Source organism: Ochlerotatus camptorhynchus, unplaced genomic scaffold (assembly GCF_037179485.1).
Source record: "Ochlerotatus camptorhynchus isolate MF236.1 unplaced genomic scaffold, CSIRO-AGI_Acam_v1.1 ptg000062l, whole genome shotgun sequence".
In the NCBI taxonomy this organism is placed as follows: Eukaryota; Metazoa; Arthropoda; class Insecta; order Diptera; family Culicidae; genus Ochlerotatus; species Ochlerotatus camptorhynchus.
The window spans coordinates 368,191-393,851 of record NW_027040552.1 but is presented as its reverse complement, the minus strand read 5'-3'; the positions used below and the strand labels follow the sequence as shown (position 1 = coordinate 393,851).

Below are 25,661 nucleotides of genomic sequence, written 5' to 3'. Positions count from 1 at the left end.
GTACGGTAGTGAGAAAATTGTATATAGAGAGTAGACATCGAGCGAAGGTAAATTTTGAGAAATGTACGAATCGGGTTGATCTTCTCCTTTACCAAACTCCCCCGTTGGGGAGGGATGGTGAGGGGGCCATCACTGGCTAAAGAGATCGCCGGTTTGTTCACGTACCTTCGATGTATGGAAACAGTTCTATCGATTGTTTCACACTCAAGTCGTCATCTGACGTAAGCATCTAGTCGATAAGTTTGGAAATAGGATAGGACTGCAGGGTTTAAATAATGTAGCCTGAAGATTTCAATAAATATTTCAAATCTCCTCATCCGTTCATGTATGAGTTAGGTAAGGAAGTGTGCGTTTGACTAGTCTTGTCGCATTAAGGTATTTCCTTGTGGAGTCCATTTTTTCATCACACCTCGCTATTTCAAGGGCACACAACTCAAGATCTACGAGGTTTATACATCTGCAAATTTCAGACATTGCTTGCTTCTCCACAGCAAACAACAAGTAGTAGTTTCAGCTACGTGCATTCACAGAAACCTTATTATTTTTACATGTGAAATTGCGAAGTGTAACACGAAAAAGGACGCTACAGGGAATCACCTTAATGGCCCTTCGCTCATTTTCAACTTCTATTCAATGATCATGCTGCCGTAATCTAGCGGAACTATCAACCTACCCTCTTCAGATCTTTCTCTAGCCAATAAGCCTGCAGCTGTTGGAAGAAACATCCTAAGGTAGATTGGAAGAAACTTCTGGAGAAAGTCGGAGGCCAGGGGGCTTAAGTCACAGTCTAAAGAAACTTCCAGAAGAAAGAGATTTCTGGGGATGTTATAAAAATATTCCCTGACGTTCCTTACAATATTCTATTGATCCGGTAATTTCCCTGAAGTTTGCGGAACATTCTTGAATGTTCCATAATTCCTCGGAACTCCTTGACAGTTCTTAAAATTTTCCTGAAGGGCTATTTTGAAGTTCTCTAATGAAATTACCGGACACTCTTTAATATTCTTTGAAGGTTTCTGGACTTTCTTGAAGATATTGGAACTTATTAAGTGTTTTCACAATTTGAAGTACTGTTCTAGATTTTTTAATTTATGAAAGTTGTCGAAACTGCCATTAAAAAGCACGGAACTTTCCTTAAAATGTTTTCAAAATGTTCTAATGGTCATGTAACTTACCTTACCAGGAACCTCTCGGAACTTTGCTGAAGCTTTTGGAAATTGCCTCCTTTTAAAGTTTCAGCAGTTCTCAGAGCTTCCCAAAAGATCTTTCAATTCTCCTGAAACAAATGGAACTGTCCTGAAAACCATTAAATTTTCCTGAAGTTCTTTGGACTTGTTAAGTTTCCAAAATATGAAGTTCATTGGAGTTCTCTTAACTTTCCTGAAATTTCTGGGTTCTCGAATTTTAGCAGAAGCTAATTAAACTGTCTTTAATATATCAGAACTTACCCTTACAGATCTTTAACCTTACCCAAAAATCTGGATTTTTCTAAAGTTTCAGAACGTCTTAAAAGTTCTTGAAGTTTTCCGGAAGCTAATGGAATCGAAATAAAACTCTGGAAGCATCCCTGAAGTTGCGGGGATGTTGAAAAAAAAACTGGCGGAAGAACCTCTCGAGCGAAGTCGAAATAACGTTCCGGAGGGAATTTGAAAATAACTTACTATGTAAGGTGGAAGCAACTTCAAGAAGTTTTAAATTTATAATTTTGATGAACCTACTTGTTCAATGAATTTAAGTATTTCCATTAGAGTTACCTAGGGGGGGGGAGGGTGGCTACAATCTCCATTAGAATTGTTACTAGAACTACTCATTGTTCATGCTTTTGCGTTAATTTTTCTTTAGATGTCACTGCTGTTCTTAATGGTGACATCTATCGGAAAATCCGGTTACACTTAGTTCCTTTAATTGTTAACAGAGGGCAGTGCGGTCAAAGCATGTATGGTACCTCTGTATTTGCAGTTAGATTAAGATCCGAAGTCCCTTCTTTTTTTTACATATTCTGCATAAAAAAATAATTCTTTAGCCCCGCCCCTAACAGAGTTTCCCACCTTTTTTATTATTGAGGTGGTGCAGAATATGTAAAAAAGGAGGGACTTCGGATGTTAAGCTAAATGCATATATAGAGGTACCAGACATGTTTTGCAGTGTCACATACTCTATTTTGTAGTCTGTGAAAGGGAAATCACAAATAGAGCATCATCAAAATACATGGCATGTTGAGAGATTGAGCTCGTGAGAGAGAATTTTCTCTCTCAAATTTGATTACATGTTGGCTCTCTGGAGACTGGTAGTAAAGCGGGCAAAACTAATTTTTATTTAATTGTAGCTTGTTTAACAATAATTTCCCGGAAATAAGTGAACGGCAAGGTCCATGAATGCATATATGCACCTGAATATGCATCGAAAGTGCATTATTTCCACTTCTCTCAATTTCTATACGGAGATTCTTATTACTTTCTACCAGTGGAAAACAGCTTGACGATATGAGTCATTGCTCAATTTTGAGAAATTCGAAAAAATATTAAGCCCCCCCTAGGATTGTTCCTTAGCAATGCCATTGAGTGTTTTCCGATTCCAAGGAATTGCCATGATGAGCCATCAGCTGTTTGGCTTTGAAAATTGAGTATATTCAAAAACATTAAAGTCTCTCACAATAAAGGGTGATACGGTCAAAATTTGGTCAAGGGAAAACGCGTGTAAATCGGTGAAATCGTTTATTTAAAAAATCAAATTAAATTTCTTTTTCAAGTTCAATTAGTATAAAATTCAGGAAAAATATTCAGTTAGGCTTCCGCTTTTCCAAATCCGAATTTCCGGGCCTTACGCTTGACCCCTGCCATCAGATTTTGTACAGCCACCTTGTCCACCTTCTTCGCCGCAGAAAGCCAGTTTGCCTTGAACTGCTGCTCGCCCTTAGCAGTTTTTTTGGTCTTTTTTAGGTTCCGCTTGACAATAGCCCAGTATTTCTCAATTGGGCGGAGCTCTGGCGTGTTGGGAGGGTTCTTGTCCTTGGGAACCACCTGCACGTTGTTGGCGGCGTACCACTCCATGGCCTTTTTACCGTAATGGCAAGATGCCAAATCCGGCCAAAACAGTACGGAACAACCGTGTTTCTTCAGGAAAGGCAGCAGACGTTTATTCAAACACTCTTTCACGTAAATTTCTTGGTTGACAGTCCCGGAAGCTATGAAAATGCTGCTTTTCAAGCCACAGGTACAGATGGCTTGCCAAACCAGATATTTCTTTGCGAACTTTGACAGTTTCATGTGCTTGAAAACATCTGCTACCTTTCCCCTTCCTTTTGCCGTATAAAACTCCTGTCCCGGAAGCTGCTTGTAGTCGGCTTTGACGTAGGTTTCGTCGTCCATTACCACGCAGTCAAACTTCGTCAGCATCGTCGTGTACAGCCTCCGGGATCGCGCTTTGGCCGTCGTATTTTGTTTATCATCGCGATTTGGAGTCACTACCTTCTTGTAAGTCGATAGTCCGGCTCGTTTTTTGGCTCGATGCACGGTTGTAGACGATACACCCAGCTTATTTGCGGCATCTCGGAGAGAGAGGTTAGGGTTTCGCTTGAAACTACCGGCAACTCTCTTTTTCGTCTCAGCGGCTTCCGGTTTTCGATTTCCCCCCGATCCAGACTTCCTGGCTGTCGACAAACGTTCCCCAAACACTTTAATTACATTTGTAATGGTTGATTTGGCAACTTTAAGCAATTTTGCCAACTTTGCGTGCGAGTAGCTCGGATTTTCTTGATGCGCGAGCAAAATTTTGATACGCTGCTCTTCTTGCTTGGACGGCATTTTGATAACTGAAGAGTGAATTCCAAAATCAAAATAGGAGCAACATTCTACACACACACACCTTCAAAATGAGGGGTGTTCAGGTTTTTTAAATGCAAAATTGAAAGAAATACGTCAAATTGATATTGACCAAATTTTGACCGTATCACCCTTTAGTTTCCTTTCACAGTTCAGCGTTGGCAGGCAATAATCGTTTCGATTATTTAAAACATATATCAAGGCATCAAAAATTTGAAAATCGGTACAAATACCGATAAATTGGAATATCTAGCAACGCTGGGTTTGCCCTCCAGCATCTTGAAAATTAGGTCTTACTGACTCCGAACAGTGATGAAATTCGAAAGCAAACTAACTTATTCTAAGCTTCCTATGGCAGTTCGATTTCCACACTTAGATAGATCGTGAAATGCTCCGACAAAAATGGAACTAAAACAAGCTCCAAAAATCTTCGAAGTGAAATTCAAGGTGTATGGGAGAATACCGGCACGGGGTTGTTTCCCTAACACGGCCGCCGATTAGAAGTACCTAAGTTGACAGTTATAAGCGTTTCACTTAGTAGTAGTAGAATTACGTTTATTTCTGTTGATTATAATTGTACATTTATTTAAAACTTCAATTGATTAGCCTATCTGGCTCTTCATCTTTGTTTCATTGGATATTCTAATTTAATATTTGTGTTTTTCAACTAGGTTACAGAATACTCCTTGGCGGGTGTATTTTGTTTAAATTAAAAAATGTGATAACCTACCTATCTACGAGTATAACTTAACCTAACGTGCTAGATCACGTATGATCTGTTGATCTGATCTCGGACAGGTGTCTCTGAACCGTTCCAGGATGAATACTCTCCGTTCTTTTAATGCCTGAATTCCAGCCAGGAGGTGGGTCTCAGAGTTTAAAGTCCGCAGGGGACTGTTTAGGATCATCCTAAGGATCTTGTTCTGGATCCTTTGCAGTTTAAGACGATGGCATTTGGAACAACTCACCCAGATTGTCGTACCATACTCAATAACATGTAGGATTAGTTGTCTATAGACAGAAATGGATAAGGTGGACTTCTTGTTGATAAGTGTTAGTCTGAGGTACTTTGGACCATTCCACCACTGATTGATTGATTGATTGATTTATCTTTATTAGGGAAGCTTTCAGCCTGGGGCTGGTTCGCCTCCACATTCCACCACTGAGCCGTTCAAGCAGATCTTATTATTTTCAGACGGAACAAGTCTTGGTGATCGGGAATGTGGAAATATGATGACCTGGGTCTATGCCGCGTTGAGACGGATCTTCCAGCTGTTGAAAAACTTAGACAGGACATTCAAGCCTCTCTAAAGTTTGCCAGTAAGAGCTCCGATGACCCTTACTTTGTAGACGATGGATGTGTCATCTGCAAACAGAGACAACGGTCCACCCGAGGGGGGTGACTCTATCTACAATATAGGAAAGATTTTGTTTTACTGTGGTTAGCTGCGCGCACTCTGAGTAGATAGAAAGAAGATTGATGACGATTCTGAAGATTTCCTGCAAAAAGATGGTGCACGATGAGATTCGCTAGTGTGAGATTTTTTGAGCATCTAGAATTGCGATTTAGATGTGACGCCCCACTCTGTTCCACCATCTGGGAGAGCCGGAATGTTGGAGGTAAACAAGTTGAAGAGGATGAGCGCAAGGATGCTTCCTTGCGGAACGTCCGCGCCAATGTTGAAGGCTTCAGAAGTAATGCCATTGAGAGAGACTTGGAATGTCCTGTCTGAAAGGTAAATTTGGATGTTCTTCACAATGAACATTGGAAGACCGTAGAATCTAGAAGTCTAGATTATATGAGAATATGTTTGAGCTCTTGATTCAAGATGTTATCGAAACCTGGGGCCTTCATGTTTTTGGAAAATTTTATATAGGCCAGCAGTTCGGCAGCTGAAAGCGCTGTAACTTCAGAAAAATGGTTGGGAATCAAATTTTCAACAAAAGCAGCCTCATGTGGACTAATCATGTTATGTCCGAGATTATGGGAGCTGAAGAAGTGTTGGCCAATCACAGCAGCATTCTCAACAGGACTTATCAGATGAACCACTGAATCCACTGGGAATCATCGGGACGATTCAGTGGAACCAGTGGTGGAATGGGTCTGGACTTATGTTTTTAAGTATTTCGCTTTAGAATTAGAAAACGTGGAAACAAACTTCCCAACCACAGACATCAAGCCCAAGTATTAAATCAAGAGTTTCGGTTTATAATTTGCATCCTCCTTTATCAAATGACCATCTAAAAACGCTTTCCTGCTGCACTAGAACATCAATAGACGTTCAATCACGCGTGTTTCTAGACTTGGGTGAAATGCATCGTTTTCGATGCGATATTACAACATATTTTTTACTGTGTATTGAATGCCGTGAGTGTCTGATTGTTTGTGAGTTGATTTTCACTCTATTCTCCAACATGATGTATTCTCCTGGAGGGAGCTTCGATGTTAAAAATACTGGCCCATTTTTCGAGAGAATTGCACCAATAAATAAATAAAAGCTACTGAACCATAAAGCTAAGCAGTATTGTGCTCTTATAAGCACATCTGACCTGCATCGATTTAGCACTAAAGAAGCATTTCGTTCAATTGCATTGCAACAGGAAGAGAGCATTCTGATCAATAATTCCAATGATGTATGTTACGAGTTGAACTTGATCAAATGATTTCCGTTCACAGATAACGCCAAGGACTGTACCTTTTGTCTCATTTAAGTACATCGGGTTGGTTAACTTTAAAATAGCAGCTACGGGGCGATTGAAACGCTTTATTATCGAACATTATTTTCTCTGAAACCCTGTTGTAAACAGACACTGCTTTTACAACGGTGGCTTCCCCTTCATCACCTGGCAAATGGTATTTGCTTTATAGCTACTCCATTCACAGTATTTAGCTACAGTGTGTGACAGGGAAAGTTCCACCAATCCAACCGTCATTTTCGCGCTGTCTCATTCAATCGATGTGTGCCTATGTTCGCATACAGCCATGGTTGTATTTCCTTGTACTTACATGCGGAGACGACGAAGACATTCACCGATGAATATTGTGCAAGCCTCATTTCCTGTGTGACAGGGCTTAGCCCCATTATCACCCTTCACCTTCAGCAGAGGGAGAGAGATTCGCAACTCGATTAAGACAAAAGGGGGGGGGGGGCGCATGGCTCCTCTCAATGAACAACAAACTCTCGCTCCACTGCTGATGCGGCCAAAAGCATTTTGTAGGCCTACAAACGATGACTTTCATTGTTCCGTGCACTTGTTTGACACCGAATAATCCGGTGGAGTTAGCAGCGGACTTGTCTACTGCGGCAGAGCAATAACAGCTGTTCCCAGTGCACAGTCAGTTTACCGGATTGATTTACAACTGAACTGCAAGACGACGATGATAACGCTGAGCTTTCCACAAATGTAAAGCAGATGGCGCTATCGAATTTTCAAGAAAGGCGATGAGTAATTGCATTAGCCAAAGCAATCATGTTTTTCCATTGGCTTTTTCCAGAACAACAATAAACGGGTTCAAACTGCGCGCAATTTGTTTTGTTGTGGTGGATTGACGCTTTTCGCAAATCGGAAATGTAAACAACGCCGACTGCTCTAAGGTCAGATGTGGGGTAGTTTGGGGCGAACCAACCAGTGGTTGTGTTGGTCGTAATATTTGGCGAATGGCAAACCCCTCCATATCACACACTGATGTGGTCGTTATCAGTTTTAGAGGCATGCGAAAGAGGATGTTTCAAACACGCTTACGATACGATAAATGAACATGTTTCTTGATATGTCTATTGAATCATTCGATTCTAAATTAGTAGATGTGGTGAGATCACCTATTGCAGACAGGCCAATGGGGATCATATCTACCCCAGACTTTCCTAATTAATTAAGCGAACAAGTGAAATGCTGGATTTTTCGGCTTGACAGGCGTAGAAGTTATGACTACTGAAGAGAGACAGAGAGAAGAAAGCAGAGTCATTCACTGACTAAACAAACAGGGCCAAGCCTTTCCCGGTGTGACTGACTGGAATAACAGGATGTTGTGGCGGCACTATTGGTCGATCGTTCGTACTTCCAGACACGTGTATACAAATTTCATCGGGATGAATGATGAATAATGAGTGAAATGTTTACAACTCAGAATCAGATCATTTTCTGTTTGGGAATCTGGACGGCAGTATACGACAATAACTTGCTTCAACGATTGTTTGTGAAGCGAAGTTCTGAAAAAATTTAAACAGATAATTTTGTACTTTATACCCCAAAATATAGTTCCCATATTAAAAACGCTTTGATCTCTTGATTCTGAACAACATAGAAAAAATCGCAAGGTTCTAGGACATTTTTTATAACGTGGCCACTTTATCAGTCGTTCCGGATCCTCATTTAGGTCAGTAGAGTTTCCCTGAGGGCGTATATGGTGTCTTTACACCATATATACTTAGTACTATCAATTTCCAGTAATTTGCGTTGAGTAAAGTGTAAAATTATGTCGATAGATAGTGGCATTTCCTACTTTACCGGGAACTTGGGTTGATTCCGGCCCTCTATCTCGGTACGCAAAAGTCTCCAGCCAATGAGATCACCACCACCACGATTTAGAAGAGTTTTTCCTTTGAGAATATGTATAACATGTTGACTGAAACCGTTTGGCAGCCGAAATATTCAACTTAGTCGTGGTTTTGTCAACTTTTGCCCACTTTTGCGCCTGATTGGTCGGGCGAACGTATAGAAACGCGAGAATTTTTACAACAAGGGAATCTATTTTCCTGCATTGTGACAGTCGACTGCGTCGCCCATAATGAAATAGTTTTCGCACGGTTTCCGCGAGAGAACACGTCAAAGACAAAAAGAAGCCAGTGGTCTCCTCTTCCTCTTAGCTTCTACACTCAGCTTAGCTGAAAATGAAGACAACCTTAACAGATAGACCAACTACCTTCATGAATTTGAATTTTGACATAAACACATTTTCTTGATCAAGGCAACCTCTGAGTATTGAAGTCAACATATGTTTTTGTTATTGTTCATTCGTGGCTGGAAGTTTATTATCGCCTGTGTTGTTGTCAATATCAATATTCTTCTTCATCTTGGTGGGGATGATTTTGAGGATCAAATGCAAAATGATTATTTTTATATTACACAAATACAGCGCTGTGTTGGTATTTATACACAGATTGATGGAAATTTTTTACCTCATGCTGAATTGATGATAATATTGAGGTTTTGGCTCTGCAATCGACAATATTCAAAATAATTATTCTGCCCAAAATGAATTTGATTATTTTGCTTTTGAGGATCGCTTCCGATTTTGGCAATTTTGGGTTGGATAATCAAGCAGTGGTGAATATCAACAAACGCGTATTCGTTGATGTATAACGAATTTCAAGTTGAACATTGCATTAGGTCCTAAGTAACATTGACAGATTCTCTTCGTCGTCTTTCTCTTTGCATCCCCACGGCCATGTAAAGACATTCTCATTATTCTTTATTTTCAGCTCACTTATTTTCAGCTCACAGATCGATAAAAGAAGCTTCTAAGTAGCATCTAATACGTCAACCAGATCAAGAAACGGTTATGTGCTCAAGTTATAAACGAAAGAGAAAGTCGATGAAGAGAATCGATCAATGTTACTTAGGACCTAATGTAATGATCAGTGCTGAGATTTGTCATTGTCATTGACAGACTTTCGCGCGATATTGACAAAATTGTTCGTCACATAGTCACTGACAGACTTGATCCTCAAAAAAACCTTCGTCAAAATCTCATTCATTTTTTCGTCAATGACAAAGATTCACGTGATAACAAATCGTGTAATTTAGTACATTCTGTGTCACATTATTGTTATCCAAGTAGCTCAGGACGTAGATGCTTGTTCATTAAAATGGATCCATGTAATTATTTTGCTCAAGTCATTTCATTTCGTTACAAATTTAGCTAATAAACAAATCTGCACATGTTCGTCACTGACACCATTGTCATTGACAATTGACATGGTTTGCCTTGACTATGACTGTTAGCTCAAATGAGTGACCAAAGCAGAATTGTCAATATCATCGTGTACAGTCGAGATTTTGCAGCACTGGTAATGATCAGCTTGATTTGTTCATTTCGCTCGTACACTGAACCAAATCATCATCCTTTGATCGAATGATTATTTCTTCACCCAAGCCCTATTACTATTATCAGATGATTTTGAAATTATCGTCATTCTGTGCATCATCTGCTAAAACCACAACAACTTGGATGTTTATCATCCTAATCTAGGATGATTTTAGTTCAATTTTTGAGAGCATATGTGGACATAAATCAAATGAAAATAATAAGTTGAATAAATACTATTCTTATTTATATTGATTGATATTGGTGTGAAAACTGTAGCCCTGTTGTTCGTTGAAAATAGGTAATATTTTTGGTGTTAAAATGCTTTATTTTTATATAATTATAAGTATAGTCGATCTTACAGTTCGTACACCTATGACTCTTGAGCTAAGTAGTTCTTACGAAGGTACCAATAGCTCCGAGAGCATCTCCCAACTGGAGTAAGCATTGGATGTGATTCCAGTTCGCGATCGGCTTCGATCCAGTTGCGCCCTCCCCTCCGCTGCTGCAGGCCCTGGTCCCCGTCGTTATCGTTGATCCTGATTACCGAATATAGATCCCGTCTGCAGTTCCTATAGAAAACTGTCCGTGACACCTTTCCGCGTCTCCGAACGGCATAGTTGTAGAGCAACTTTCGTTGCTACCCGAGCAGGAACCGATAGCTAATCGATAACAAATGAATATTTTAATGTGGTATGATACCAGATTTTGGTATGCTTGTGGTATAAAACCTTGTTTTGATAATATTCAGCTATCAAAATATTTTGTAAAATACCAAAATAACAAAATGTGATCTTTCAGTTTTTAGACAATAACACCTCAAAGAGTTATTGAATTGGTATAAGAAGACCTTCAAAATAACAAATTATGGTATTCTGGCATCTAGAAAGGCGTCTGTTATCCGTTTGATATTGTAATAACTAAATTATTTATTAGTTCGTTATTCATAGAATATTTTTGAGGTATTATTTTTGGTATTTTACCTCTTATGTCAGCCTCACTAATACCATGTTTAGGTTGCCGGTTATGCTATTTTCAGACCTGAATTTGGTATTAAAAAGTTATTTTTTCCTGCTCGGGTATCGCCCTTATAAATTTTGTATGGTTATTTTGCTTAACGACATGTTCAGGGTATCATCCAAACCATTTGTAAAATAGTTCTACTATTTGGGTTATCGTTCGGGATTGTTTTTTTTCCCTGGGGTCTGTCCAATGTATACCGGATATTCTAGGTTCTCCGAATCGTCCTGGTCCTGGTCGTCGTTCAGTTGATTTGGTCTACTATAGCAACCAAGACTGCAATAATGTCTGTAGTATCGAAATATGTCCAAATAGATTTAAAGTGTCTATGTGGATCGTGCCCGACCTATTGCTACGTATACAAGATGTCATAGGTTCAGAAATCATTCTCGAGATCAGATTATTTTTTTCTACTAGATCACCCAAGACTAATTCAACATCTTTAGTATCGAAATATGTCCAAACAAATTTGCAGTGTCTGTGTGGATCATGCCAACCTATTTCCGTGGATGCCAAATGTTCCAAGATTTTCAAATCGATATTTCGATACTACAGATATTATCCTAGTCTTTGTTGATCTAGTAAAACAAAACATCTGAACTGCAGGACGATTTGGAGAACCTAGATCATTTGATATACGTGGAAATAATTAAACATTATCGAATATAGACACTATCAATCTGTTTGGACATATTTCGATACTTCAGACTTTATCCCAGTCATGGTTGATCTAGTAGAATAAATCATCTGAACTCCAGAACGATTTGGAGAACTTAAAACATCTGGTATACATGGCAATAGTTCATGCATGATCCACATAGACACTGTGCATCTGTCTGGAAATATTTCGATACTTAAGACATTGTCCCAATCTCGGTTGATCTAGTAGATCAAATTATCTGAAATCCGGGACGATTTTAAGAACCTTGAACATCTGGATTACTCGGAAATAGATCATGCATGATCCACATAGACACTTTGAATCTGATTGGACATTTTTTGATACTACAGACATTATTGCAGTCTTGGTTGATCTAGTAGAACCTAATCAACTGATGTCCTGGACGATTTGGAAAACCTATAATTTCCGGTATAGGCTCCGGTAAGGCGCAGCTACAAAGCAAGTCCACGCTGGAGGCGACTGAGTTCGTTTACCCGTCCGGACTATTAATTTTTCGGGTTGGAAAATTTATCTACTTCCTACTAGAGGATGGTACAGGCATAGAAAGCTCTCAATTAAAATGTGAAAGTACTTTAAAGAACACTAAGTTGAGAGCAGGCAAAAAACTAATATGCAATAAGCAATTAGCTTGAAATGCCATGTAGTGGTATACAAATGGTATTTCTAGGTAATGAAAACAGTTTTTTTTTGTCGCGGATTAGTATTTGAAGTCGCGGATTTCTTTTGAGAAATCGCGGATTTCGCGGATCAAATATAGAAAATCTTGTAACAGCCCTGTATTATTCATCTTCGTCAAATTCGAGAATTTGCGATGACGAAATCTCTTGAAAATTGAAATTCAATCGAAACTTTTATGTGCAATGCATTTTTTGAAATATGTACACATAAGTTAAGTTTAAGGACACCCCCAAAAAAACATGACAAATTTGTTGTGTTCATATCTCTGTCATGTTACGTCCAATTTTCGTTCTCTTTAGATCATTTGAATGGTATTGAATGGAACTTTGCTCACAGGTAAATTGCTCAATATAATTTTCAAATTTTGTGTGCTAAAAGTTCACCCAAAGTTACAATATTTTTCAAAATTTACTCTGAAGAATCGCGACTGATTTTCTCAGAATTGGGTTGGCCAAATTTTGAAAATAAAAGTAGTAGTAGAACACTTATGCTATACCATTCATACCATTCAAATAACCTTTGGAGATCGAAAATTGAACGTAAAATGAGAGATCATTGAACAAAACATATTTGCATGGTTTTTTGGGGGTGTCCTTAAACTTATGGTCGGTAGTGTAATGCTCTTTTTTATTTTTGAAGAATAAATGCTAGTCTCATCGGCCGTGTTCGGCGTTTAACGATGTGAGAACCGTCACATCCCCAGACGATGTGAAGAAAAACGTACAGATAAGCTCTTTTATAACCTCGCAACGGGTCGTCTCTCTCGGTTCTCTCGATAGTCATAACGAAGTCATGATAAATTACTATAAGCTTATACCAAACATCAATCTTACATCAATTCTGAATCAAAGGGTGTGAAAAAAATTTAAATCCATCGATAAATGGCCTAGTTATAAGCGTTCAAAATCTAACACTACTTCGTTACACTTTTTTTGATTTGCACCCCAGTGTAGTCCGCAAAGACGTAGTTCCACGTACAAAATATGCATCTAAAATGTATGGAAATATGACCCCCGATGGAGCATTTTTCAACTAGTTCCAAATGAAAGCGGGACGTTTAAGATTTCGATTTCGAGTTTCAGCGATACATTTTTTTTTATCAAATTAATATTTTTTCTGACAGAGACGACGTATTTAATTTGCTTGTGCTCGGTTCGCAAATCCAACTTAAAATGATTGTTTGAAATCCGGGATAGTTGGGTTCATTAAGGGTATTCTGCATGTTCGTAATATGCATTCAAATATCCAAAATTTCATCAATTTTGGTACATTCGAACTATTTTAAGTAAGTGCGATTACATCACTATCTTAGCGCCCCTCTGTGGGACTTTGTATGGTAGGGTGGCTAGCGAACCGGGAAAACCGGGAAATAACCGGGAATTTGAAAAGAAGCCGGAAAACCGGAAACTTGACGGAAGAACCGAGAAAAATCAATAAACCTCAACATATTCCAACAAGAATTAAAAGTTGAATAACAGCTTGAGCTTAATCAATCAAACATGTTTCTTCAGCTCAAAAATGGTTTATTCAACTCTTAATTATCTTAAACCTGTGAAATTATTTGACCTTTCGCAAAACTCTCCTCAGAAATCGTTTGGAATTCTCCTCGGAATACCTTGGAATTCTGTGCTGAAACTTTCTTAAGAATGTAATTTAAATTTTTCAGCAGTTTTCTTTATTTACCTCAGAACACGATTCCTTCTGAATTTATGTCGGATCTTACTTGAATTTGTCTTGTGAATCTTCCTCAGTATTCCTTTGAAATTATCATCAGAAAACCCTTTAAATCCTGTTTACATTTCTTTTTAAAATCTCCTTAAAACTCACCTGCTATTCTCCTCATAATCCGCATACAATTCTCTTCAGAAGCACCTAGGAATTCTCCTGAAAGGTGTCCCCACAACTCCCTTTTAATTCTTCTAAAAGTTCGTCAGGACTTAATCCTAGAATTAATTTAATTTAATTTTTGTCCGTTGAATTTTTCTTCGAGTTCTTCTCAGAAATGTGAGTTTTCAAAATTCTAAAAAAAAGTTCTTCTTATTCGAATTTCTTAATATAATCTCTCCCTCTAAAATTCAGTATAATGACCAATTCAGCCCGACAGCGTTCGGCTATGCGACCTTAAAAAAAATCCATCTCTCTGGAAATGATCCTGTCTTAATAAAAAAAGTTATTCAAATTGATTCTAAAGGTCCGTTTAGACTATCTAATTTCTTGGTCTGATTTTGACCGCCGCAATAATGAAAAATCTGCTCGATTTTACTTTCGACACACTTTGTCAAACCTCCCTGTTTGCTGGTGGACACACTGCTTGCACATGTCGAAAGAACTGTCAGTTTAGATTTCAAAACAAAACTTTATAAGGAATTTAAAGTAAATACTTCCATAATTAATTATCGAAAAATTGCAAGCGTATTTGCTTTTATGATTTTAAATAAAATGAGAAGGAGAAGGTGAACTTTGTGGAGTCGGAAATGGTTGCTCTGGAGGAACTCCGGCAGGGATCTGGCTCATCTTGTCTTTCCAGATCTGCGATATGGAGATGAAAAAAGATTTCATAACTTCACCAGGATGTCGATGCCATCTTGCGACAAGCTAGTGGGAAAAGATCTCGATAGATCTACATGATTCCAACTCTATTCTGCATTTTTCTCTGAAGACCTTCGGAGGTCCCTGAAGTTTTGTTTCTGTTCTCTGGTAAAATATCTTTGAAGATCAACAAACTTTCCTAAAATTTCAAATTTCTCTAAAAATCTACAAAGTTCCTGCATCTATGCAGATTTAAGATCCTTAAATATCAACAATTATCTCTGTTGTCCACTAAATTTCTAATAATCTACGTTGATTTTCACGATTCATTGAATATCTGCAAATATCTCTGAACATCTACACAATTCCCTAATGTATAAAAAATATCTAGAAGTTTTTGAGCTTCTGAAGTTGTGCAAATATCGTTAAAGATCAGCGAACTCCCCTGAAGTTCTGTAAATTTCTCTTCAAATCCGAGCACCTCAATCAAATTCAGAAAATTTATTTTAAAATCTGCAGATTTTTCAGCAGATTTACGATCTACCCTCATTAAAATTCTGTTAAGTTTTCTGAAGTACAGTTTTCTACTCTAAAAATCCACAAACTGCCCTGAAGGTCAATAAATATCTCAGTAGATCTTCGAACTTCTCTAAAGTTTTGTAAATTTATTTGTGGATTCTTGGACTTCCATAAAGTTCTGCAAATTTATCTGAAATTATTTGAAATTCCCCTGAGCTCTACAAGTTATCTGAAAATATTTGAACTTCGCTGAAGTTTTAAAACATTCTCTGAAGATTTACGAATTTCTCTGAAGTTGTGTATATACTTCTAAAGATCGCCGAACTTTCCCGAAGCTCTGTGAGTCTTGCTGGAGTTTTGCATTTTTTTTTCTAAAAATGTTCGATTTCTTCTGAAGTTCTACAGACTTCTCTTAAGGTCTACGGGTTTCTCTGAAGTTCTTCGGATCTATCTATTTCCAACTTCCATGGAGTTCTGCAAAATTTTGGACATTCGTACATGACTTCGATTTGTTTTTGGATTTGAAGAATTTTTCTGAATTGTTCTGAATATCTCACATTTTTCTGAAACTGTGAAGCTTTCTGAACCACTGATTTTCTCTGAAGATCTGAAAAATTCCTTGCAGGTCTGCAGATTTTCTTTCATATCTACTCTTCTGCAGTTCTGCAAATACCTTTAATGTTCTGTAAAGTAGTCTGAACCTCCATAGTTCTATTCTCAAGTTCTTCAAATTACCATGAGGCTCAATAAATTTCTCAGTAGATCTGAAAACTTGTTAATTCCTCTGTAGGCTCTCGGGCTACCCTGAAGATCTGAAAATTTCTCTGAAGATCTTCGAAATTACCTAAAGTTCTCTAAATTTATCTAAAAACATATGAGGTTCCTTGAAGTATTAAATCGCCGGACTTCCCTGAAGTTCTGCAATTTTCACTGAAGATTCATAAATATGTGAGATTTTAAAAATGTATTAGAAAATCTGCACACTTTCTTGAAGGCCTTTAAATTTATCTGAAGATCTATGACCATTCTTGTATTTATTTATTTTTCAGAAGTTCTGTAAATGTTTCCAAAGTTCTGTAGCTTTGTTTTGAATATCTACGAACTTTTCTAATGTTCAATAATTATTCAGCAGATCTCCAAACTTCTGTGAAACTCTTTACATTTTACCGTAGATTTTTGATCTTGTCTGAAGTTCTGCGAATTTCTTTAAATTTCTGTAAAATTTTCTGAAGTTTTGTAGTTCTGTTCTCAAGATCTACGAACTACCCTTGAAGCTCAATAAATTTCTCAGTACATCTCCGAACCTTTCTTAAGCTCTAAACAAATCTTAGTAGGCTCTCAGACCTACTGTCTGGCATGCTTATTCTTATGTAAAATATGCAGGAAAATAAAAATCACTCAAATCATACTCAGGACAATATTGAACAGTGAAATCGGTTTATCTTGCCATCAAAACACAAATCAAGCGTTCTTTAACAGTTCAAATTCGGGAAATTTTAGAAAAAAGAAATCAATATTTTCACCTCTTCTTCTTCTTCATTCCTTTATTTAACGTCGGTCTCTGTTTCGCAATCTAGTGCCAATCACCGACGGACATCGATTGCAATCCATTGACGGCAATCGAATGTGCAGGAAGGCAGCTTCCACACCTGCGTAGGATATCGCACCCATTCAAACACACATGGGCCGGGACCAACGGCTTTACTACCCTTCCGAAGGAAGACGTGACCAGAGATTTTTATGCCTCAGAAAAATCCCACCGACCTCGGCTGGGATTGAACCTAGACCCATTGGGGTGTGAGAAAGCAGTCACGCTTACCGGCGCCGGCTATTTTCACCTCACTTGCGGCTATTTTGCTGAATGAGTCGAATGAAAATTAAACACAAACCTATTTCGTTCGACAAATTAAACGTCGAAAAAGTGTGAACGCATCCGAACATTGCATCCGACAAAATTATCGAGCAGTCCGCTCGAATCAGACGACAGAATCACATAGACGAGTGCACGGATGGATTTGAGTTCACTCTCTCGACAAAAAGTGACACAACAGCGGGGCCCTGTTTACTAAAAATGAACACATTAATAATGCTTGCGTAACATATGAAAAGGGCCCATTAAAATTTGTAAACAATTTGCTAAGTCCTTTTCACGAGAACCGAAGAACGACCACGGAAACCAAGAGCACTATCGGGAAGGAAAGAATTTTCCCGACCCGATGGTGTTGTTAGTTTGCGTGGGCGTATTCGGTTCGCGCGAAAAGGGCTCAACCAGTTTTGTGTACTAAAGTTGATAGGCCCGTTTCAAATGTTACGCGAGTATTATTCATGTGTTCATTTTTAGTAAACAGGGTTCCGCTTTTGTGTCACTTTTTGTCGAGAGCATGAACTCAAATCCAACTCGTTTATTAGGTTCTGCAGCGTGACGTCACAAATTAACTCAGTGTTAAACGGCTGAACCTTTTTGACAGTTCAGTGGTACTGTTTACAAGCACTTAGTCGTGTTTTCGAAAAAAAAATATATTTTTAAATTTCCGAATTTTAACTTGAAAATTGTCGAGGAAATGCGTGGTGAAAGGATGTTGCTCGTGGACATTGCAAAAGTGTGGTTTACATCTCACTGCAATCTGAAAAATGATCCAGAAAATCTACCCAAGAAAAAATCGACTAAGTCCACGTAAACAGTACCACTGAACTGCCATCAGATTGAGGTTAACCCCGACGGTGCAAATCCTAATAGTCTAAATGGACCTTAAGTACCTCGAAAATATCCTAATTGCAGTCATTATGTTTACTTAATATTAAAAAGTGGGAATATATAAGATTTGAACCGGGAAAAAAACTGGGAATTTTAAAATGAAAATTCACTGGTCACCCTGGATAGGAGCAAACTGTCCCTTTGTTAGTTTAGTGTCAAACAGCTTGAAATTATGAATATTTGTGGAATGCTAAAATGTCGTAAATCATGCATTGCCAAAATTGAACCCTTACTGTATTGACTGAGGCAAATCTATTTTGATTACGCACACAAATAATAATCAGCAACTTTTCAGCTTACATAACTTCTGACGCTTACCAGCGCTAGCTAGTTTGATCAAACTACGTCCAACAATTTTGCTAATCCCTGGCTTGTGCCAAACGATAAGTCTTACCATCAGGGATTTGCCGAATTTTGCATCAAAACAATGGATTTACCGACCTCGCATAACACAGAAATTGCGCGTGACTTCCGCTCCACTGATAAGACTACTTCTTAGTAGCTGTAGCACACCCCTTAGATAGCAAAATATTCCGAATACCAGTGTGAATTAGGCGTAGATTATAGAGAGCTTCACCCAATCCCTATACCGGGGAATGCACTTGAAGAAGCAATTCTTTTAATTAATCCATTCAAATCAAAACAATGTGTAAACATTCGCTGTCAGTTACAAATTGCACCATTCAATTGGCTTGCAACGCACCAAACCACACTTTCACCACTTTGCGAGGCATTTGAATGATGGGGTTGGATTGGATATTGGCAATGTTTCACCTTTCTAAGCGAGCTTTCTCAATCACCGCACAGAGCAGCTCGCGCAGGAGTTGTTTGCAAACATACTCTCTTGATGACGGGCGAGGGGGGAGTAACCCAATTCTCCGGTGTTGCTCCAATCTAGAAGTGACCTTGTCGGATCTGGTTCTGGGCAGCCCGTACCACACCTGAACAACCCGTTCGTGACTCAGCAGCTGTTGGAAACACAATCACTCCCGGCGGCGAGTGACGGACAGCCGGATTCGCCTCTATAATCCCCCATCATCTCTGTGTGTCCGTCACGACGGCCGGAGATACACAACAGCACAGTACAACTAGTAGGCTGTGTTGGATAGCGGGCGCGGGATGCGAGCATCCGTTCCCATTTCCTCGATTTCCCATGCGATTTGATTCCAATCGCATTCACGTCAGAGAAAGATGATTGGCACTGGGAAAATAAAACGGTTTTTTTACTATTACGTGCAGCAAAGCCGCAATCTCAACGCAGTCGTTGTGACGTTTCAAAACAAACGTCGAACACGCTGCTTGTGTGGTGTTGGTGTTTGTGTATGGGTGCACTGTAGCACGCAGGCAAACATCTGTTTTTTCTGTGTTCGGTTCGTGGTTGGCTTGGGGACACGAAGCCGGTTCGGTTCGTTCGAGCGAATATATAAAACGAGCGCGCCGAACCGAAGCCGATTCAAGTTGAGTTTTAGCCGTTGAAGCTAGCAGTTGTTCGTTAAAATAGAATATTCTTCTGCTCGCGCTTTCGTTTAGCCAAAAACTTCCGCTGCTACCACAGAACACGGGAGGAAAGTGAGATTATTCGATTTGAAAGAGAGAGGTTTTGTTCGTGAGGGCAAAACAATAACAAAGAAGTTCGGAATAAGATTAAAGTTTTTGGGAGCTGAAATAGCGTGAAGTGAGGAGGAATTTAGAGTGAATTCAAGATTCGATTGAGGCAGCTTTTCTTTCCCAGAAGAAAAGAGTGTTCGAAAGTCGCAATCAAGCGAATAAAATGATTGAAAAACATTGATGAACCGTTTTAAACCGTGAGGGAGGAAGAATCGCCTTGAGCTCTAGTCAAGCAAACTTTCCAAGTGATTGTGCTTTTTTCGGGAGTCTGACTTCCGGGAGAATTTGTGATAGCAGAACCAATATCGTCTTCTTGCAAAGAAGTAGAACCAAAGATTCTGAATCTGTGCCCGCTTGTGTACCTGTGATAAATCGCTCGCCAAAATTAATAAGCTCAAGAAAATGGTCGGCAGTAACGGAACCCTAATGACCATGCGTCTTGTCCGCAGCAAACTGAGAAAGCGTGAAGAATCGTCCGTGAGTCCAGTGACGGCGACCAACGTGGAGGCTGCTCCACCGTCGTCGCATCATCATAATCATAGCACCAACCATCATCACAACAATCACCATAGCAGTAATAATAACAACAACCAGCTGGAGAACGGATACTCCGTACCAACTCCGGTGGCATTCCGACAAAGCCCGTCCAGCGTGTGGGTGTTCCCTCCGCTACCGCCGCAGCCTAACCTGTACCACTACAACGCCAATAGTCAAGTAAGTACTACTCCCTTTTGTTCATAAAAAAAAAATATGATCCTTTTTAGTTCGCTTTTTCCCACCGAAAACTGAGAGAGGTGACCCGCGGAACGGATGAGAACCAGACGGTGAAAGAGAACCAATGCTCCCCTCCGCCCCGGTGTTTCCCAACTTCCTGTGTTCCCCAACTGTGTTTGGGAGCCAGCAGCAGCAGCAGCAGCAGTTCACTGCACCCCGGTTTGCTGGCCTGCCGTTGAACTCTTCTCCTCCGTCGGTTTGCTGTGCGCCGTTCTGAACGGATTCCTGTTTTTCCTTTCCCTGTTGCTATCTAGACCAGTGGTGGCACGAGTCCTGGAGTGTAACATTTTTTCCTTAACATTTGATACTTTTTGCGATAACCATTGTGACGACACACAAAAACAAATTGGCAAGCGGCAAAAATGTCATGACATTTCTAAACTGTTTTCTGCCAGCGACAGAACATTTTCGCACAAAGAAGCAGACAAGACCGGCGGCGCGCGCGACATAAATTTATGTCGTGTAGAATTTTGCTGATTTCTGGCTAATTACTGAATTTATTTGATGTTTATTGCATGGAATTAAAAGATAAGAATGAAGACTGACCACTCATAAGCATTGATGTTAAAATTATGCGTAAATAAGGGAGTTAGTAATTTACTGTCACACGCAAGCCTGCAGCTAAAATTTCATTACAATAAACTGTTTGGAAAAATCAGGCTGCGAGATTTTATTTATTCTCTATCTCCGCTGTTCGCTTCGAATGTAGTTATAAACGGCCGCCCGTGTGCTGGCTGTTTTGTTACGCTCTGGACGATGGTTTTTCAAAAAATGTACTGTTGCCACCTCTGATCTAGACTTTCGCGCTTCGCTTCTCGTCTGGCCTGGGCTGTTGCGAATCCAATCAATTCCATTGTGCCACAAGGCATAAAGGGGGAACAAAGGAAGCCTAGAGATGTTCGAATTCGAACCAGCAGGCTGCGAGCGGCAGCATTTATCGATTTGATCGAGCAGAGTTCTCGGAAAAATTCGTCTTTCAGCCTTCTTAGGCTGGCTCGTTTCCACGTCGAATGATTGTGGGATACTGGATTAATTTTTGAATAGGTTGACGTTTGACGATACAAAAAATCGATTCACTTGATTCGCTTTCTACCGAGATCTGAGCGGTGGATTTGCAATATTAGGTTCGTTCCCGAAAAATAATACAGGAATCCCAAAAGTGCGCGGTGGGTGGTGCCATCTACCCACCACCATTTCTCAACAGTCTTCCAATCATTTGCGCTGACTTTTTGTGAGTGTTTGTGGTTAGCCCTAATCAAAACAGAAAATCAGCTCAATTGGTAGAAATATAGTTCCGGGGATTCCTGTATTATTTTCTTACAGCAACTTACAGCGAAAGTTAAAAAAGCAAGTACGGGATCAAACCTATTGATATGCGTGATTAAATTAAAGATTGTACGTACTACTGACTGTTTCATCGAAAACGATTTCGGCGCGTTCTGTCCATTGAAACAGACAATATGATTATTGCGAAAATATCGCACTCTGGTCGCTGTGGAAAGCGAATCAAGTTATTCGAAAATTTTCGATCGACGAAAGAAGAAACCTTTTTGAACCTATTTTAAACCTGTTCAAAAAATAAAATGTTATGCTGCGATGTCTTCTGCATTGAACGTTGATGCCCATTTTCATTTGGTTTGATTAAATTTACTCCGTCGACGACAGTGTTTTCAATTTTTTCTCCCCTAATGTAATTTGACATTTAATCATTGATAAGTTAGTCTTCTTCCAAAGTGAATGACGTTTTTGATTGACCCAAAAGAAAAAGAAAATCAAACATCACTACTACTTACGCCCTAGTCTGAACCGGTAGCAGTGAAACGGGAAAAGTGAAGCAACTCGGCTGCCGGTGGTGGTAGCGAGTGTGTAGATAGTTTTAGCGCGGTGTGTATTTTTGGGCACATGGCTAGCAAACTTTGGCACTTGGCAACGCGAGTAAGTTTTTCTCTTCTAGAGTATCTCTCCGTCTGATTTAGGTCGTCCGCGGCGTGCCGCACGCCGAGGGTGAAGGTGCTGCCGTTTATTTTTAAATGGCGACAGCAACATGTTGCGCTAGAGGCATCAAGGCAGGGCCCTGCGATGGCGATCGCACCCCCCGGCGATATAATTATGCAAAGTGCGGGGCTTTTCCTCATAGGAGTGTAATTTAAATAATTAGGATCCCCGTACCTGACAGTTGGAGGTGATATAAATATATTAATAGCTCGCTTAGTTTGTTTGCAAGGAGCAGAGCTAACGTTAGGAGGAATCGTTAAGCGGTCAGGAAGCGTCGCTGTCACGCAAATGCATTAATTCCAGTCAGCAATGGTTTGTTTATTCATGGTGATCATGCTGATGGAAGACAACAGAGACAGAGAGAGAGAGAATCATCATTCTTTGTCTTCAGCTCCAGCAGCCGCCTAGAACAAAAAACAACGCACCTCCGTTGCCAACAGTTCAGGAAACGAGAAGCCATTTTTAAAGAGCACAAATCGGGATAATACTGTCAAAAATTTGGCGATGAGCAACTTGGCGCCGCTCGATTGAGTGAGTCACGAGGTCAACTCATTATCACTTCAATGTGTGTAAATTGATCAGAGGGGGTTTTGCCGATTTCGGTAACCCCTTCTTGAACGTTCATGGCATCTGTGTGCCAACCAAGTGATGCTGCTGAATGGTCGAGAAAGCCATTTTGCATACTCAATTTAATGAAAATACAAAATTAATTACGCCGTCATGTGATGCGAGGACGCAGCCAAATTTGCAATTGAACTGCCCTCGATGGGAGTTTCCAATTGGAAACTCACACAATTTTCAACAAACTCGAACGCAGCTTCATTTGCAGTTGAGCCATTGAATTCGTGTATGATTCCAACCAGATCTTTCGACCTGGAAATCCTATGCCGTAGCAAAACAAGATTTCACAGCCAGTCGTGATAGAATGCGTCTTTCAGTCGAAGAACCAGTCGAATGACGGCACAGAAAATCCCTGAATCACCCGCAGGTCGCAGATGACGCTGCAGACACTACTTCCACCATGAACACACGCTCGATGAAGTGGCAGTGGAAGGTGATTTTACCATGCGCCGCCTGCTTCTCTCTATCTTGCGACACACGCTGGGGCTCGTTTCCAATTCGATCCGTCTTCTCTCAGTTCTTATTCGAACAGGGCCTACTCAGTTTTAGATCCTCGCAATCTTTCTCTCGACCCTTTACTAATTCAATTTTGTTTATTTTTTTTCTCTTGCAGGACGCGTTAGTACACAACGATAAGACCGGCTTCAAAGGACTGAAGCGACAGCTGTCAGGGCGCTTCAAGCGCCTGGTATCGAGAAAATCGCACGAACCCGCCCCGGCGATACCGCCCGAGCTGAAGCCCCAGTTGAAGACCATCTACGTTTATTAATAATAATAATAATGCTAACAGAATAACTTTAACAACTACCGATAAGCCGGACGGATAACTGTAAACAGTACTAACTATATTAAACTTTTTTTTTTGTTTTGAACAAGTCGTTTTAAATAGGAAGCACGCGCGAGCGTAATGCTAATTGTGCGAGATTAGTGATCGAGGTTTCTTTCCTGGTAGATAATTTTTTTTAGAGAGATCAAGAACGATTGAGGAACGGTTTGTAAGTGACTGTGTGTGAGAGAAAGTGAATTTAGGACAGAGTAAGTTTTTTCGTCGTTTTTCTTTGTGTACGCCAGTACTCTTTTCCGGGATAAGACAATTCCTACCGATCCGCAGATTTCAAATTTTGTGCCGTGGAAAAACGAAGGTTGATATTAAAATCAGATTTTTTTTACAAAACGAAAATTTCAGCTTGTACTACTCTTTAACAGTTTTGGAAAGATTCAAACTACTACATCATTGATATTGATCCGTCATTCCAGTTTGTCGTACGTGACGGCGTGCGTGTTGATTTTTGTTTTATTTTCTAGCCCAGAAGAAGAATGTAGCAAAAGAAGTACAGAAGTAATTATTATTATTAGTAAACCTAGAAGAAGACTGACACACACATGAAACCCATTTTTTGTTAGGCATGCGAAGGGACAATGTTCATTACTTATTCACAAACAGCACACACACACACCCACACACACAATTGAGAGGAGAGTCAATCGCTTCGAGCGTATGTGTAGATCTTTCATGTAGTTCTGCTAGTTTTCTGTATATTCCTATAACAACCATGCAAAACAGAAAGTATTTCCAACTTTTTTTTTTCCCTTAACTTATGTAGCGAAATATTTTCAAGCTTAACCTAAATAAGAACAAAAAAGTTAAAAGCAATATAAGCAATTGTACTAGTGTATTCAAAGGATAGCAGAAAGCAGAACCGCACAGCTTGAAGGCTCATACTAGCAAAGGATATTTATTTTCTCGTGTAGCCAATCAGCTCCACTCCCATTTTGTGTTTAGGCAGCTTAAAAAAATAATTTAGAACAAACATTGCAAACAAAATTACATCAATTTGCATTAATATGGTAGAACAAATGAAAGGGATGATGATGATGATGCTTAAAATGCGCACACTTCCACGAAATTTCGGACAAACCACGCGTAAAGAACGAAAACAATCGTATAGGATAGTAATTAAAACAGCACAATTCCTGAGTTTGCAAAAAAGAGAATTACAGGACGCGCCATTTTGTGTTGACAAAAAATCACACAAACAAACACACAAACACACACACGGATCACAGGAAAACAAGCAAAGAGCAAAAATCTGATGAAAACAGTAGGTTGTAGGTGATGAAGAAAACTGAAAACTAAAAACGGAGAGGAAAGTTCACTCACATTGAGTGCCGCCAAACTGAAGCAAACAATCCACACCAGCAGCAGAATGCCGAGTTGAAGTGCCGTCGTCACCGACGCCGCCACCGCCGCCGCCACCACCACCGTACAGATTTCATCCACACCGGCAGCTGGTCGCAATGGCGGGGACCGATACAATAGAGTCCCACAGCCAGGCGGCCAGACGACTACTGACCGGTTTGTGGACGAAGCAGGCCAGGGGCGGGGTGGGGCGGCCACGATAGCCGTTACAAAGTAGGAACTACCATTAGGAAAGGTGTACTACTACTTTGGGTGTGAATGAAATCGCAAAACAGGAACGGGCAGAAACAATTGTACGGAAACTGTAATTTAAATAAATGCGATAATTTAAAAAAAAAAATCATTGGTGCCGATGCGTGCGGATCTGCGGA

At 39.8% G+C, this 25,661-nt stretch overlaps 1 protein-coding gene across 4 annotated transcripts in view; it reads left to right on the top strand.

The window, feature by feature from the left end:
* Positions 1-25,231, top strand: part of LOC135696869 (T-box protein H15) — a 433,864-nt gene extending 408,633 nt beyond the window's left edge. For all 4 annotated transcript variants that reach the window (XM_065216407.1, XM_065216408.1, XM_065216409.1 and 1 more), the window contains 2 exons: positions 20,150-20,414; positions 23,704-25,231. In XM_065216407.1, coding sequence (XP_065072479.1) covers positions 20,150-20,414; positions 23,704-23,859 — 421 coding nt within the window. In that variant the 3' untranslated portion in view covers positions 23,860-25,231. The remainder of the gene's footprint in view (positions 1-20,149; positions 20,415-23,703) is intronic.
* The last annotated feature ends 430 nt before the right edge of the window (positions 25,232-25,661 follow it).